General features: G+C 37.3%; 1 protein-coding gene across 3 annotated transcripts in view; it reads right to left on the bottom strand.

Annotated features, from left to right (window-relative positions):
• GRIA3 (glutamate receptor, ionotropic, AMPA 3) overlaps positions 1–17410 on the bottom strand; it is a 306486-nt gene that overhangs the window by 64297 nt on the left and 224779 nt on the right. For all 3 annotated transcript variants that reach the window (XM_012001497.1, XM_012001496.1, XM_012001495.1), the window contains exon 11: positions 9719–10095. In XM_012001497.1, the coding sequence (XP_011856887.1) occupies positions 9719–10095 (377 nt within the window). The remainder of the gene's footprint in view (positions 1–9718; positions 10096–17410) is intronic.

Genomic DNA, 17410 nt, shown 5'->3' with positions numbered 1-17410 from the left:
TTTTTCACCATCTCCTGCTTCCATAGGTAATAATTTAACTTACTGAGTTCTCTTCCTGTGAACTTTGCTGGGCACACCTGTAGAAGGAAGTGGTTTTCAGCCTTGGCTGCACATTAAAATCACCTAGAATCTTAAAAAAAAAACTCATGCCCAGGCCCACCAATTAAATCAGAACTTGGGAGGTAGGACGCAGACATTTATATTTTTTAAAGCTCACCACGTGATTACAAAGCACAACCAAGGTTGAAAACCACTGCTATAAGGTAATGTCATGAGAGAAACATAGTCAAAAACCTCTTCTCACTTGAAGATAAATGGGTAGGTGCTGGAAAATGAGCACTATTCACTTTGAGTTTAATAAATTTAACAAAGACATTGCCATTTTGTGGAGTTGATCACCCAAGAGGCAAGGAGCTAGACGATAATATTTATTATCATCTTCATATGAATAGCTGTTGGGGTCCAGGAGATTAGAAACTTTCTCCTTTGACAACTAAGCCTTAACCACACAAGGCAGACTCCAAGTGAAGTAGGAAACTACCTGTATAGTCGGACTAGAGGCATTAAAAGGCTTGCTTCCTCCACACCCCTCTCCACCCCTACGCACAGAAAATGAAAACAAAATCATCCTCCTGGTCTGATGGAGAAATTCTGTTGGAATCACCCTCTGTGTTGTTTTCAGGAGGCTTGGTCAAAACATAACACATTACTTCAACAGCACCCACTGTTTATTCAGTTAGTAGGGAACGGGAAAGTAAGTTTTAATAAGGTGAAATTTTTGTTCTTAAATGTTACTGTGCATCAACGTTACCTGAGGTGTTTGTTAAAATGCAGATTCAGAGTAGCTGAATGCCCAAGAATCTGCACTTCTTAAGCATCACAGGTGATTCTGCTGCAAGTGGTCTGCAGACCAAACCGAGAAACATTGTTCTTCTACATCAGTGATTCTCAGTTCTGCCTGCATATCAATATCATCTAGGGAGCTTCAGTCAAAACATGTCTAAACAAAAAGACAAAAAACCTTGCCTAGGCTTCATCCAAGATCAATTAAATCCTAACCCTGGGGGTTGGGACTAAGCAGCAGCAGTTTATAAAACTCTCGAGGTGCAGACAGCGTTGCAAGTTTGGTCCTACATCATGAGTGTTCCTCAGAGACAGGGACCATAGGAAGTTATTGGACAGTGTGAGGGAATTGAATGCTCAGTGATGGGTAATGGCTTGTATTCAGGAAACTTCATCTCTTTCACAGTGTTGCTGAAGGCTGGCTCTGTCTGCAGAAATGAAAATCTGCTCCCTAGGTTTTATAAAACATTGCCACATCATCCTTAGGATAATTCTGCTGTGTGGCAGAGCTCCATCCTAGTTATGCTATGTTCTCCCATGCCCAGAAAAGCTCACAGGAAGAGAACCCACTCTGTCATAAAGTCAAGAATAGGCGTAGGAGCCTGGCATATCTCTAGGCTCTGTGGGAAGAGGGTAGTTCTGGGCTGAGAGCCGGCAAATCAAGCTCTTCTCTGTCTGTACCAGCATTTCACCACTTTGAAGCAAATTTAAATTCCTGTGTCCCAAGATAACCTTTCTCTGGCCTCTGGAAAACTCAGTTGTTTTAGATGCTACACTCTGATTGAATAATTTTGGCAGGTATTTTGATAAATATTTATTATTGGTTAACTATAACAAACTGACTTGATTTTTTTAAAATCTGCAGTTCCTGTTGGTCCCTGGATTCCTAAGACAACCCTTATTTATTTCCTGAGCATGATCACTTTTAGCTTTTTGAATTTGAAAATCTGCTTTGCAGCAGATTTTTCTAACAGTTACACTATCTCAGAATTTCATCTGGGAACATTTCTCTTTTAACCAGAAGTAAAAACATCTGGATGAATCACAGAAGAATGTGTCACACTTCTGAATGTTAAAAGTATACAGAGTGTTTTGATTATGCATTTATACCTTTCAGAGTCTTTCTTCATTGTTGCTACATACATTTAATTTATTCTGAACTGATCTGACTCTAGAAATAATTTTGCTATATAAAAGATTAACACTCCAAAGAAACATCCATAGTAATAGAGGAACAAAAATGATAACAATTATAGCTAATACTTACTGAGCACTTCTTGGGGGCCAGACTCTGTTCTAATTGCTTTACCTGTGCCAACTATTTTAATTCTCTATCCCTATGGTTAGGTACTATTTTAAAGATAAGCAAACAGAGGTATTTTACAGATAAAGAAACTGAGGCACAGAGAGGAGGAATAGAAAATAAAACATTTAAACTTATACACTAGGAAAGAAATACCCACATTTTTGTAATATAAAATACCTGTATTTTGTATAAGAAAATCCAAAGTGGTGTGTAAGTTATAGAAGGTACAAATTTTCTACAAATGCTGAGAAATATAGTAGCATGAAAACCAAACATATTTGTATAATTATTGTTTATTATCTGTTGTTCATTTGGGACAGAACTGTGACTGTCATTTTTATTTGGAATGATGAGGTTTTGCCAGACCAAGGAGAAAACTGACTTTGGAGTAATTCCAGAATCATAGTTTGCTATGGAAAGAGGTATATTTTGCTGTTGTGAATACTAATGGTAGTTCATACATTGTCTACTTGACAATGTGGAGAAAAATACAGTAATTTATGGAAATTACACTGTGCCATTGTATTGAGGCTAATGGACTGTGGCTGTGTCAGTCTGATCTAAAATCAAGCCTGCACATCATAATCTGGTTATTTTGGCCACTTTAGTACTGATTCAGATCATCATGTGGTTGATCTGAATGACTCAGCTGTTGGTTGTTGACATGACTGAAAATAAACCTAAATGCAAAATGGTCATTTTCGTGGCATCTTGTCTACATGGTTATTGACTTTGGCAATTTTGTGGTTAATATCATGATATACCTATGAGCGTGGAGAATTTGGGTGATTACCCACATAGAAATGGCATAACAGTATCTGCATACCTCAGCAGAGATAGAAAAGGAGCTTCAGTGGAATCAGTATAGAATGCACAAGCTTGCATTCAACATCCTCCCCTCAAAACAGTAGTAGCTTAGACAAAAGATTTGATGGAATTTCCACCACTTTATTCCCTTGTTTAGCATAAGTGCCTCAATCCTTTCACTGAGAAAAAGTGCAGAGGAACCTACAGGGAAGAAGCTCCATAGGCATTTTTACATTTACCTTTTCTCATTAGGGAAACTATAGCCACTTAAACCCACATTTCACATGGAGGCTATATAAAAAGTGACTTATGGGTCAATTCCATCACATTTTATAAAGGATCTATTAAAATAAGACAAGACTTTATAGTTGAGTTAAAAAGACCTGTCATTTTCCAGTATCTTTCCCTCCATTAATGCAGCTACAAAATGTTTAACATTCATTTCAAATAGTTTTGTTGCACAAGACAGATTTCAAGGTTAGCATAATGAAATGGCTGTAAAATGCTGCACATTTAGTGTTTATAAAAGTGCATTATAAGAAGCGTATCATACCTTTTCAGGAAATGTAAGAGGAGGCGTGAAGTTAATGAAAGTAAATTAGCAACAAGAGGAAAACAGACATTTAAAAGCACTGCAAAATACGTACATCAAATAATATACAATGCTCTTGTTATCTGCAATAATAAAGAACTAGAGTTTCTGAGTTAATAATAAAATGTATTTTATGACCTCTGAAATGATAATAAAAGTGAGCTATGTGCTATAACCTTTATCTTGTAAGTAAATTTTATAATCTTCACTTTACTAGCTTTACAAGATGAAGAGCTGGGACTGAAAACTGCTTCTCTTTTGTACAAACTCTTTATCATTCCTCTTTTTCTCTTCTTTCTTCCAAAGTATGCATCATTTCTACACTCCATTTAATGCCATGTCTGTGACAGATTTTTTAAAATGTGCAGAATCAATCTTTGGTTCTTATAGTCTTCTCTGATGGGAATAAGTAACCATGTCCCAAAGACTGAAAACTACAGCTTTTAGCCAGAAAAGTCATGAAATGGTTGTAATAAAAATTCTGCTATTACCTCATTAATTTATTATCACATCACTACTACTTTGAAGTGAATGTGCAGTAAGATAAAGACAGTGGTCATACATCAGCAGAGGAAATGGTATGCTTAAAACATAGCCCAAATTACTATTGTCTTTGATCTCATTTATTTTATATCCTTCATGTCTTTTATTATTCTGCACATACTTCACATTTTAAAGGAGGATCTACGTGTTAACTAATCTGGACAGATCCCCTGCCCTCTTCAACAAAGTACTTGATATCTTGAAAACTTAACAGGAGAGTAACACCTTTGGAAACATCTGTACACAGTTATCAGGTTCAAGTTCATCTGTTCTTTCCATTTTCTCTGTAATAATTCCCCCAACTCTCATGTCTTCAATTTGTCTAGCCCTCAGATGTCCCTGCAGCTGCACAGAAAGTCAGCAGGGGGAGCATTTGTCTGGAAGGACTTGGACTCTGGACTGCTTAGTGGTTCTATCCAAGTTTTACAAAGGAAATAAATTTCGTATTAAAAATAAAGTTACAACCTTCAGCCAATACCAGTAAGACATAGTAGAATAATACAATAAAAATATTTGCAAGAGGGGTAATCTTTAACAAAAGCAAGTTCAAGAAGGAATGTTGCTGGTTATTTCTCATCAGAGGTCAGCTCTTTGATACTAACTGGTATTTCAACTGTATTCCCAAGGAGTTTTAGGAACTAAAATGGAAATGTTATATTAGTTGTTAGTATTTGTGAAACTAGCATGATTATGTGCAGCCAATTTAATAATGACAATAGCTATCATTTATTGAGAACTTACATGCCTGGCACTGTGCTTTTTATTTTACAGATGAAGAACTGAGGCTTAGCAAGATTTAGTGATTTGCCCCAGGTTACACAACTGCTAAGCAGATTGTGAATCTAGTGAGGCTAACTCCAGTGCTCATGTGCTTAACCACTATGCTTCTTCCACTGCCTGTCTTCTCCTTCCCCACTGAGGGGGAAAAAGGTTGAATTGAATCTCCTCGCACCTTCCACCGACTCCTCCTAATAAATCAGTTTGTATGTGGATAAAGCCTCAGCTTATTATATTGATTACCTTCTCTAGAGTTAGCTCAGCCTCTGGCTTCATGTAGAACAAACTTATTCCCTCTGAACAATTATGGTAGTTCAAACCTAATATTGACATAGACTCTTTGAGCTTCTAGGTAGCTGTCAATAATTTGGTGGAAATGTAATGATGCCATCAATTTTTCTCATGATGTCTTGTTTCTGATTTCCCAGTCTTTTACTTTGAGCATACACACACTCGATAATATTTTAAATGCTCACTGCCTACTTTCATTGAAAACCAGAAAAAAGGTAGAATTTCTTTAGAGGTTGAGAGAATGGAAAACAGCTCTTGTGCCTGAGCATGAGGAGAGGAATGGAACAAACAGTGTAACTTCAGGTTGGTAGTGGGAGGCAGTATAGTGGAAATAATCATACTGTTGCCTCTGAAAACCTCCATGACCTTGGATTTCATCACATCATCCTTTGGGTGGTGTTCCCTTGTCTGTGATGTGGGAAAAAGCAGCATGAAGTGGAAGGAGCATGAGTTTTGGAATTGGAGCTTGGTTTGTACTCAGGCTCTGCCATTAGTTGTGTGACTGAGCAAATTATTTAATCTGACTATCACCTTCTTCAACTTAAAAATAAGTATAATGCCCACTCTGCAGTGGTGTTTTGAGGATTAAAATCCTCGTGATAATGCAGGTAAAGTGCCTACACACAGTGGAAGCTGAGGGAAGGTGGTTGTTTTTCCTCTGCCCCCAGTAGATGGAAGCAGTTGGGCTAATTTATGTCTGACATTTCCTCCTGCTCTAATACTTAAATTCTGCTTTAAAATGTGGTATCATAATTTCTTGAATTGCTTCAGTTTTGAGAAAAGTCAGAGTGTATAATGCATGCTCACATTCTGGGCTTTCTGAAGAGTTTGCGTTCCAACCATGGCCATTAAACAGAAATAAAGTATACTGCTGGTGTTTGCAGTCAAGGCAACCACAAATCTTACAGTAACAACTATGTTATTATCAGAAATTTCTAAATCTGTTAATAGTTCTAGAAACACATCACAGTGATTGCTGTTATACAATTGAGCACAAACATATAATGAGTAGAGCTCTCAAGATAAGGAGGAACATGTTTCCTCTTCACTAGTATATATGAGAAATATGCTAAGAAGTATAACATTTTATTAAAAGGCTTAAAGGTATAATTTATTTTGAAGGACACACAAAAGACAGTATTGGAGGAGGGATCACCCATATGGTGGAAAACATAGAGCTCATAAAGGCAATAATTTATTACTTAAAAGTATAGTAAGAATAATACTTGTTACTCTAGGCTAGTGTTCTGTAGGTTGTGTGCCCTATTTCTGGGCTGAATTGTAACCAGAATTTTAAAAAAATGACACAATAGAAAATATCAGAGTGCATTGCACATTGTAAGAGTAAAGTATGGCGAACTTTTGGTTATATACATATGTGTATACTGAGTTGTGATGGAAAATTTACTTCTTACTGTGGGTCATGGCAAAGCATTTTGAAAGCCATTGCTCTTTATGACAGTGTCTAGTGTAGTATAATAAAACATATACTTTGAAAAAAAGCACTTGATGTATCTCAGTGCCAAAGAAGAGCCACAGCTTAAATTCTACTATAAGACATTAACAAACCTGTCCAACTTGTCATTTTCAGGCCATAATCTTTAAGTTATTACTTAATGAATCAATATACATAAGTACTTCTAAAAATGAGAAGAGACTTTTTGAGTATGCAGAGTAGTATGCAGCACTCCAATGGGGATACCACAAACTTAGTTCTAAAAATTCACTTACAGCAACCAATAAGATCTTTAGCCTTAATGACTCTTTAGTATTGTCTCAACATAGATTACCAGCCATGTTAAAAATCATTCAATTATAGCATCATTCAGAAACCATAATCTCTTGAAGTGAACATTTCAAAAAATAAAGAAACTAGCAAAACAAACTCCCAGATAATACAAAAAATGACACACATTCTAAGCACAAAAGGAACAGGGAGTGAAATAATTTGGAGAATGTAATCAAGCAGATTGAGAAAAGCCAAAAAATGTGTGACTTCGATAAATGAGGCATACCCCATACAGACTCTTTTAAAAAGCTGCCAAATATGGTTACCAATTAGTTATGCTGCAAAGCTTCTTTTTAAATGTTTTATGCTCCAAGTGGATAATCTCAAAATGAAGTATGCTGTAAAAACATGGTAGGAATCTTCTGAGTCTTTATATTTCACATGAAAATCCCTAATATGTTTGTATAATTGACTCTGGTCAGTATTTGGATTAATATTCAAGTTTACCAAAACCTACAACTTTTTTGTCTCAAAATATAAAGATGTTACATTCACTTACAATGTATTATGATTAAGAATTCACCGCCATATTTGTTTAGGTTTAGACTAAGTTTGTGAGGCTCAGGACACTCATGTTCAATATTTTGCTTTTCTTAGATAAAACTTGCATACCATAAAATTCACCAATACAAGTGTATGATCAGTGATTTTAGTAAACATAGTTGTGCAACTATCATCACAATCCAATTTTAGAGCATTTTTATCACCCTTAAAAGTTCCTTCATGCTCATTTGCAGTTAATCCTTGCAGGCCTAGGACTAGGATAAGGCAAGTGAAGCAACCCCCCCACATGCAAAGTTTAAAGGGGCATCAAAATCTCATTAATCAAGATGAACAGAATTTTAGTCCAATATTTAAAAAATTAATGCATAATATCAAAATTTTAAATAAAGCTTGGATGTGATCCCTGTACTTGCTTTACTCAGGCTCGATTGCCTCACCCTAATACTGGCCCTGATTATCCCCTCTCTGCTCCCTTCAAGCCCCTGGCAACCACTAACATACTTTCTGTCTCTGTAGACTACCTATTCTGGACAAATAGAATCATACAATGTGAGATATTCAATAAATGGGATTCAAATGGCATGATATGTGGCCTTTTGCATCTGGCTTATTTCACTTAGCATAACTTTTTTTTTTTTTTGAGACAGAGTTTTGCTCTTGTTGCCCAGGCTGGAGTGTAATGGTGCAACCTTGGCTCACTGCAACCTCCGCCTCCCAGGTTCATGTGATTCTCCTGCCTCTGCCTCTCAAGTAGCTGGGATTACAGGTGCCCACTACCATGCCCAGCTAATTTTTTGCATTTTTAGTAGATACAGGGTTTCACCATGTTGGCCAGGCTGGTCTTGAACTCCTGACCTCAGGTGATCCACCTGCCTTGGCCTCCCAAAGTGCTGGGATAACAGGCATGAATCACCATGCCCGGCCCAGCATAACATTTTTAAGGTTCATCCATGTTGTAGATGTGTCAGTAGTCTGTTCTTTTTAATTGGTGAATAGTATTCCACTATATAGATATATCATATTTTGTTTATTTATTCACGAGTTGATGGACATTTGGGTTGTTTCTACTTTTTTAATATCATAAAGTTACTGTGAACATTTGTGTGTAATTTTTTGTGTGAATATGTTTTCCTTTCTCTTAGGTAAATAGCTAAGAATAGAATTGCTATGTTATATTTTAAGTATATATCTTACTTGATAAGAAACTGCCAAACTATTTTCCAATGTGGCTGTAGTATTTTGCATTCCCACTACTAGTGGATGAAAGTTCCAGTTGTTCTACATTGTCATCAGCACTTGGTATTGCCTATCTTTTTGATTGCAGCCATTCTAGAGGATGTATGGAAGCATCTCATTGTGGTTTTAATTTGCATTTCCCTCATGGCTAACAATGTTGAGTATCTTTTGTTGTGCTTATTAGCCATTTGTATATCTTCTTTGGGGAAATGTCCATTCAAATCTTTTGTTCATTAAAAAAATTGGATTGTCTTTATTGAGTTGTAAGAGGTGTCATATATTCTGGATATAAGTCCTTTATCAGACATATGATTTACTAATGTTTTCTCCCAGTTGTTTTTTTTTTCATTTTCTTAATATGTCTTTTTAAATGCAAGGTTTTGAATTTTGATGAAGTCCAGTTTATCAAATTTTTAATGGACTGTGCTTTTTGTGTTTTATCTAAGAGCACTTTGTCTAATCCAAAGTCAAACAGATATTCTCCTATGTTTTCTTTGAGAAGTTTTATAGTTTTAACTAGAAAACTTGGATGGGATACTACAATGGATAATTGTAGGCAGTCTGAGAGCAAAACGAAAAAGGGAGGGCATTGAAAGGAGAAGGTTGGAGGGATTTAAAGAAGAGTTCTATGTTCTTTTAAATTTTGTCTGGATCCAATCTCTTGACAAATGAGAAAACACTTTAGTACAATTAATTAGGAAACCACATCTGTTTGATCTGATGAAGATTTAGTATTTGCTTTGTCTGAGTAATATTAATATTAGTGGCAATGTTGCCTTTATCCAGAGTTCAAATGTTTGTTTTAATGTATATACAATACCATAGAAATGCAAAAAAGACATTCAAAGCAACACCAATGACACACTCACTTCATGGACGTAAGCAAACACAATGGCTTGATGATAATTTGTCATTTGATGGAATGTTAAATGAAAAAAATTTGGAGTTGAGATGGATGAATACCATATGCACATGAATGGAGTATGGCCATAAAATGCAATGAGGCATTGAGTATGCCACAAAAACAAACCTTGGAGAAATATCACATCCTTGCTGCATAAAGGCACCCAAGGAAAACCAAAGACTGTTAAATATTCCAAATTCATTTGGAGGATCAGGAGGACTTTGTGGGTCACGAGGTTCTTCATTGTTGTCTTCCAAGTGCCATTCATAAGGACTGAATCTGCTGACTAGGAAAAGAACTACGCTGACTCCAATGTAAGCGAAGACAATGCACATCCAGATTTCATAAGCCAGGGGATCCAGAAATGAGAATACGCCTGGTTTTGATTTCTGAGGCTTCTTTATCATGATGGAGATGCCCAGGCTCATGAATGGTTTTGAAAAATCTATGACTTCTTCACGGACCAATGTTATAGTGAGTGGAGCAACAGCTATATCAGCTCTCTGAAAAAAAAAAAAGAAAACATATATGACTTTTAGAGACAGTCTTTTAATCAGTTGTTTGTTACTTAATATACTTCTTTGGTGAAAATGTCAAGTTCTAAATCTTTACAAACAATTGAATTGTCAATGCTTAGGTTAGAAAAGTGGTAGTGTTCAATGGGTTCTAAAGTGCTTTAACTTGATCGTAAATTAAAGAAAGGGTGCTGGCCTTTTGTCCTCTGAGACACATTGGCTTAGAGCAACCGACTCTGCTTTCTTTTCCTAATAGTGTGTTTTTGCTACCTTATAATACAACTTGTACTGCCTTGTGACATATCACTGTTTACCTCTTGTTTTCTTATTTTAATTTTCATGTTCTTATGTCTTATCTCCCTCACTTGACTGAAAATTCTTGTGGAGCAGGCATAATATCATATACTTCTTATATCTGCTTCACTCTACACCATGAGGTGCAACACAGGGCCACAGCAGTTTAATTCTCAGGTGTTTGCTATCTTATATTATTCTTGAATTTTTTTTGAGAGTATATCTATTAAAACAGGTTTTTTGAAGGCAGAGACTCAGTCTTCTATTTTTGTATGTATCACTGCAACAGATTCTAAACTAAAGAAACTGTAGATTCCTAAAACATGAGTTGTTGATTATTGTATATGACATATGCGAACATGAAAGAATTTTGCCTGGGCAATAACAAGGGTAAAGCAGTTGTCAGAACACATATTAATTTATACAGTAAGCTATATTTTCTAGTGATAATATCAGTGTAGCACTCACATGTATTGAATCAATAAAATAAATGTCAGTAGTGCACTGCACAATTAACTCAGGCAAAGGCAGGCAACGTTTTTATATTAATCCCTTGAAAATAGGCACTAGGATTTTCTACATTTATTTCTTTTGTTTTTTTGCAATTGTTCCTTTCCAATGGTAGTAAGTCTTAGCCTGAAGCCAGGCCTTAAAATGCACACAAAGAAAAATCCTTCTGACTAAGGAAAGGCTTTTGGATGGTATATCATATATGAAGTGAAAACACCAGTTTTGATCATTTTTTTCTATGTTCAGAACAGCTATGCCTCAATACCCCTACCAAAGGGGAGAGGTAGGGAAGTCTGATATAGAGTATATTTTCAAAGAAATGAAATTTTACTCCTTTGAATTACATATGATAAACCAGTTGAGAAATACTCCTTAATTGGTTTAAGGGGAAATGCAGATGATGAACAGCTAGCTAACATTTATTGAGTGCTTATTCTATGTGAGGCACTTTGCTAAGCATATTATACTTACTATCTCATTTAATTCTCACAGTAACCTTGATGTTGGTACAATCACCATTCCTGTGTTAGAGATGGAGAAACTAAAGCACAGAGAGGCTGGGATTAGAACCCTGGTCTTCAGATGCCAGAACCCAGTTGCTTAATGAACATAATGTTCTAACTTCATAGATACTTGCAGGTTTCTACTATACACTACTTTTATCTGCAATTATCAACCTTAGCCAACCCCTCTTAGGTTCATTCCAATGCAAATTTGAGTCTTTATTCTGTGCCAAGCACTATTCTAGGTGCTAGGAATGAAGCAGTGAACAAGACAGACAAAACAGACAAAAATACTTACCTGCATGGAGGGCATCCTACATCCTTTACATCCTAGTGGAAGTTGCAGAAAGCATGGGTTTATTGAAGCCAACTGCCTACTGATCAAATCTTCCTTGGAGGCTCAACCATTTCAAACTCATCATTTCTAAAATTAAACCCATCTATCCCCCCAAAAGTAGATTCTCCTCTGTGTCTGTGAATGATGCTTATTTCAAACTTTTCCCAGTTCCTAATCCTTATCAGTCCTATCCTTTCTGCAGATGATCTTGCCTCTTTCTTTACTGAGAAGATAGCAGCCATTTGACATAAGCTCTATCATCTCAGTGCCCCCCCTACACTTTGTCAACATATTGCAGCATCTTTATACATTTCTTCTGTGTGTTTCCATCTCACAGAAAGTGACACTTTCTAAGATTTGATCAACTTATTCCATGCATTCTATATTTCTCTGTTGCTTCTTAAAACCCAGCTCTATCTACTATCTCTTTTACATCTTTAATTTTTCCCTTCTCCATTAATCTATCCCAGTGGTTCTTAAAGTATGGGCCCTAGTTTAGCAGCAAAAGAGTCACCTGGGAACTTGTTATAAATGCCAGTTCAACAGACACATGAAAAAATGCTCATCATCACTGGTCATCAGAGAAATGCAAATCAAAACCACAATGAGATGCCATCTCTTGCCAGTTAGAATGGCGATTATTAAAAAGTCAGGAAACAACAGATGCTGGAGAGGATGTGGAGAAATAGGTATGCTTTTACACTGTTGGTGGCAGTGTAAATTAGTTCAACCATTGTGGAAGACAGTGTGGCGATTCCTCAAGGATCTAGAACTAGAAATACCATTTGACCCAGCGATTCCATTACTGGGTATATACCTGAAGGGTTATAAATCACGCTACTATAAAGACACAATGCACCCGTATGTTTATCGTGGCACTGTTCACGGTAGCAAAGACTTGAAACCAACCCAAATGTCCATCAATGATAGGCTAGATTAAGAAAATGTGGCACATATACACCGTGGAACACTATGCAGCCATAAAAAAGGATGAGTTCATGTTCTTTGCAGGGAGATGGTTGAAGCTGGAAACCATCATTCTGAGCAAACTATTACAAGGACAGAAAACCAAATACCACATGTTCTTACTCATACATAGGTGGGAGTTGAACAATGAGAACACATGGCCACAGGTGGGGGAACACCACACCCTGGGGCCTGTCAGGGGGTGGGGGACTGGGGGAGGGATAGCATTGGGAAAAATACCTAACATAAATGACGAGTTGATGGGTGCAGCAAATCAACATGGCACATGCATACCTATGTAACAGACCTGCACATTGTGCAAATGTACCCTAGATCTTAAAGTATAATTAAAAGAAGAAATGCCAGTTCTTGGGCTCCACCCCAGAGGTATGGGATGAGAAATTGTGGAGGGATGAGACTCATGTGGCCTTCCAGTTTGTTGTAATGCTTGCTATAATTTGAAAATCATTGATCTATTTTATTCACTTAAAAGCATTTTCAGGTAATCCTGTTTACTAACAAACAAAAATGAAACAGAAAACACTCCTCCCACCTTTTGATCCTGCTGCCTTCTTAACCACATTACATCTCTCCCTAACACCACCAGTATTATTGAAAAAATACAGCTTTACTGTCTTGATATCAACACCACTTTCTCCTTATACCCCTGAGACTTAATTTCCAGCCCCTCCAAATTACTGAAATTGTTTCTTGAACTATATACTTGACTACTAAATCCAAAGATCTTCCTTCAGACATTAACTGCTTGTGTGACGCCATTGGCCTTTTGCAGTATGTACCCTCTTTCCTTAGTTCTCTGTTATGAAAGACTCCAGATTCTCCTCCTACCTCCCTGAATGTTCCTTCTCTGACTTTCCTTCCTAGTTCTGCTCTCTCAATCAAGGTGCACCTCTGTACCCCAAGAGACTATTCAGAGTGCCTGTCTTAGGAGATAATCAATGAAGGTTTGTTCTTTAAGGTTCTGTCCTTCACTTTCATCCCTCAGTATTGTTACCTATGGTTTCAACTCTCATCTCATTGTGGCTAACTTCTGAATTTCCAATTCCATGTTACTAACTAGAAGGGAGCCAAAGACAAATTTTCATCTATTTTACCCTTTTGCCTGAAGCTAGACCTGGTCATAGTAAAAAAGGTTACTGAGGAGAATGAGTTGGCCAGAAAGCTAGCAGAGTTTTTTTTTTTTTTTTTTTTTTTTTTTTTTTTTTGGCAGAGAGAGTCTGAATCAGTTACAAAGAGTCTTGTCATGCCAAGAGAATTCACAGATAAAGCCACTTCCTCTCTTTGCCAACATGTCTGCCTCCTGCTCAGAGCATGCAAATACCCCTCTAGTATCATTTCTCACTTGATTTCATTTGAATTTAATTACTTAATTTAACCAGTATTTTTCATCTTTTAAGTCTAAAAGATAGTTCTAGGAGAAATTGTTGCTTTTTTGTTTTAGAAAAAAGAAATAAGAAGGCATTCACCTAAGAAAATTATTTTGGAATGAATTTAAGGAATTTGGGCTCTTTTCTAGCAGGTACAGAAAGGAGTTTGAGAATCTTGACCCCTTTAAAAAAACTCTAACTCGGTAATTGAAGCACCTACTACATGGTAAGCACCACTAAATACTAACAAGACATGGCTAGATGGATAAAGCAGGACTTCGTGTTGTCTGAGTCCCAGGAACATTCATCAAAAGAACAGATCCCCAAAAAAGGCCATTCCTAGTTTGAAGTACTTCTGAAATCACAAAAGAGAACAGGAAGAATCTGCTCCCCTTAGGCACTTGCCTTTTATTCCCCTCAGCCTGGCATTTCCATATTTTTTTCTGGATTGTTTCTTTATAAGGAGATTTTTCAAAAAATGTGGAATTTATCTATGTTTTGGAGGGTGCTCTCCTAATCAAGAATGGCATTAAATCTGTGCTCAGTTGTACTTCATTTGATGTGGACCTGACTCCAAAAGGATAATTCCCCATGATGAACCTTAAAAAGACCTATTACAGATGGAAAAAGACAAAGGAATAGCAAAAAACTGGTGGAAGAAGGCTCAAGGACAGCTTGAGGCAGAATCTGTAGCTCCCTTTCCTTCTATTGGTAGGAGACTTAGCAACTCTTCTCCTTTCTTGAATGTTTGGTAAGAAACCAAGCAGCAGAACTCATGTCAGCTCAAAGCCAGCCTTGGAGAAGCCCTTGCCCTCTATCACCACTATCCCCACAGGCAGTCGTTGGCCGCATGTAAGTTTTCTTTTGAAAAGTGTCTGTTCATGTCCTTTGCCCACTTTTTTATGGGGTTGTTTTTTGTACACCAAACCCCTGTAATATGCAATTTACTTAGGTTACAAACCTGCATATGTACCCCTGAACGTAAAATAAATGTCAAAAAATGCTGTTGTGATAATTGATGATTTCAGAGCATAGGACCTGCTTGTCATAATTAGTGTGGAGCAATCATGTTATGGCAGTCCCAGGAGAGCTCAATATATATTTTGGATGCTAGTTAGTTATATGCTCCTTCCTGTAACTAACTAACATCCAAAAATATCCATTGAGCTCTCCTGGGATTGCCATAGCAAGAAGGTAAAGGGAGTGGTCACTTTCAAGGCAACTTAAAGACTGAGGAGGCCCACACTGATGAAAAACTGAAAAAGGTAAGTCTTCAAATGGAATTCCTTTCCTAGTCTCTGCTCTTATGAAAGCCAGCTGGAGGCTGGGAGAGAGAGTGGTAAGAATTATGGATGGGGCTAGGTAGTAGGTGAAATTCTGACTCAATAATGAAGTGCCTCTCTTGGGGTGTCCTGAATCACTCCAGTGGCCAGTTGTCTTCAAGCCATTGCTTGCACTGGTAATAGCAGTAGGCAAGTTATTTTCAGAAACCTAGGTAGGTAAGTGCGTGGTAGTGGTATGAGGGTGCTCCAATTGACAGACAAAATCAAGCAAATGGAAAGAGCACAGAGTAAGTGTTTGTTAGTGCTTTTGCTTGCATCTTGACTACTTAAAGTATTTTAATCAAGCAGCCTAAGTGTGGCTGTGTGGGCTCAGTAAACACACTGAATTAGGTTTGAATTTTCCACTCACCAGTTGCAAACATGGAACAACTGCATTATTGGAGAGGATTTTACTTGAGGGGATTTATAATCCTTTTCATAGGTGGGTTGTCAAAGTTGTAAATGTTATAAAACTTAAAAACCAACAAACTCATATGTGTAGGGCTGATGCACTTAAGAATCTGATAGATTTTAGCCAGAGATGATGCTGACTTTAAACGTAATTTAAAAAATTCTTTGAGATTGCAAGCTTGTTATATCTTTAAGAATTTTCATCTGATTATCTGATACAAAACTTGTAACCCACCTTGAGACTACGAATGAGCAGGAGCTTGTCAGATACCATTTTAAAGCACTTTCTGAAAGCAAGGAAGGGGATAGGAGAGAGGGAGTAGACAATGTATTGATGTGTAATCATAATGTACTATATGTTATGTTATCCAAGAGAAGAAGCAGACATGACCTGACCCTTTGTTCCTGTATCAGCCACAAGGCTCTAGCTGCCTTTGGCAGACATTTCCTTTGGAAAGTTGATATGCGTTGAAAACAGGAGTGGGGCAGAATCAAGCTAGACAATAGGAATATAATTGCTGTGTGCTGGGGGACAAGACTTAAACTGATTTATTGGCAGTACTCTATGGGACATTTACTGTCTGCAATTGATAAGATCTGGAGAAAAGAATGAGGCTTATTTAAATCTGTGCAACATCAAGCAGTGTCACAACAGAATATCCTAATTTCTTTATCCAGAACAGGTATCCCAGACTGGATCTATTGATTAGGGCTCCTTGTTCTTGGGGTGTTGAGAGAGTTAAGATAATATGAAGATAAAAAAGTGTCCCTGAAGCTGGATGAAGGCCTTGTGAGACTACGTTTAGCTGGAAATATTTTCCCCACTTTTTCTGCTTAGAACGGCATACTTCATGTGTCCTTAATGCTCCTTCCTGGAGTTCACATGCATCATTTGAAGGAGGGGGCACTTTTATCAAATCATCGGCCCTTCTGCCAAAGCCCAGTATAATCACCTGAAGAATATCTGGCATCTGTTACTGGACCCTTGCTTCTCTGACTTTTAGCTGGAAGGACAAATCGACTCTCTGCCTTTCTTAATGGAAAATGAATCCAGCTTAGGATAGTGACAACCTAAGAGATAATTTCTTCTAGGCAGAGAAATGTCAGCGCAAATAGTATCTGTAAAGTTGCCATGTGTCCTGGGAGCGTGAAGGAGTCTGGGGACACCCAGGGAATATGACCTATAATCAACCATCCCTGCAACCCCATTACTACCCCCAGGCTCTCTGCTATCTTCTAAGTCAGAAGAAGCAATTTAAGTAGCAGCTTGTCAAGCCTTTCCCAAAGCAACCCCCCTCTTCTTTATCCTTAGTTGTAAGTGCTAGGAACATAAGGAACATGGCAGTTGCCCACTGGGAGGTGTTCTGTTAATTGGAGCCTCAATTTCCTTTTAGCCTGTCTCCTGACTCTCTTTTTCTCTTAGATCCTATCTCCTCTACAAGGGCAGAACCCCCAGCTGTCTATATTGGGTTTTCAAATATTTCAAGTGATAACTAGAAATGTGGATTACATTATCCTGGGGGCCATAAATAAGCAGGATGAGTATCTTGGATGAAAAAAAAAAAAAGCAAA

This window comes from Mandrillus leucophaeus, unplaced genomic scaffold (assembly GCF_000951045.1).
Source record: "Mandrillus leucophaeus isolate KB7577 unplaced genomic scaffold, Mleu.le_1.0 Scaffold661, whole genome shotgun sequence".
Lineage (NCBI taxonomy): Eukaryota > Metazoa > Chordata > Mammalia > Primates > Cercopithecidae > Mandrillus > Mandrillus leucophaeus.
Note: the sequence above shows the minus strand (reverse complement) of the source record. Positions and strands in the feature narration are given on the sequence as shown.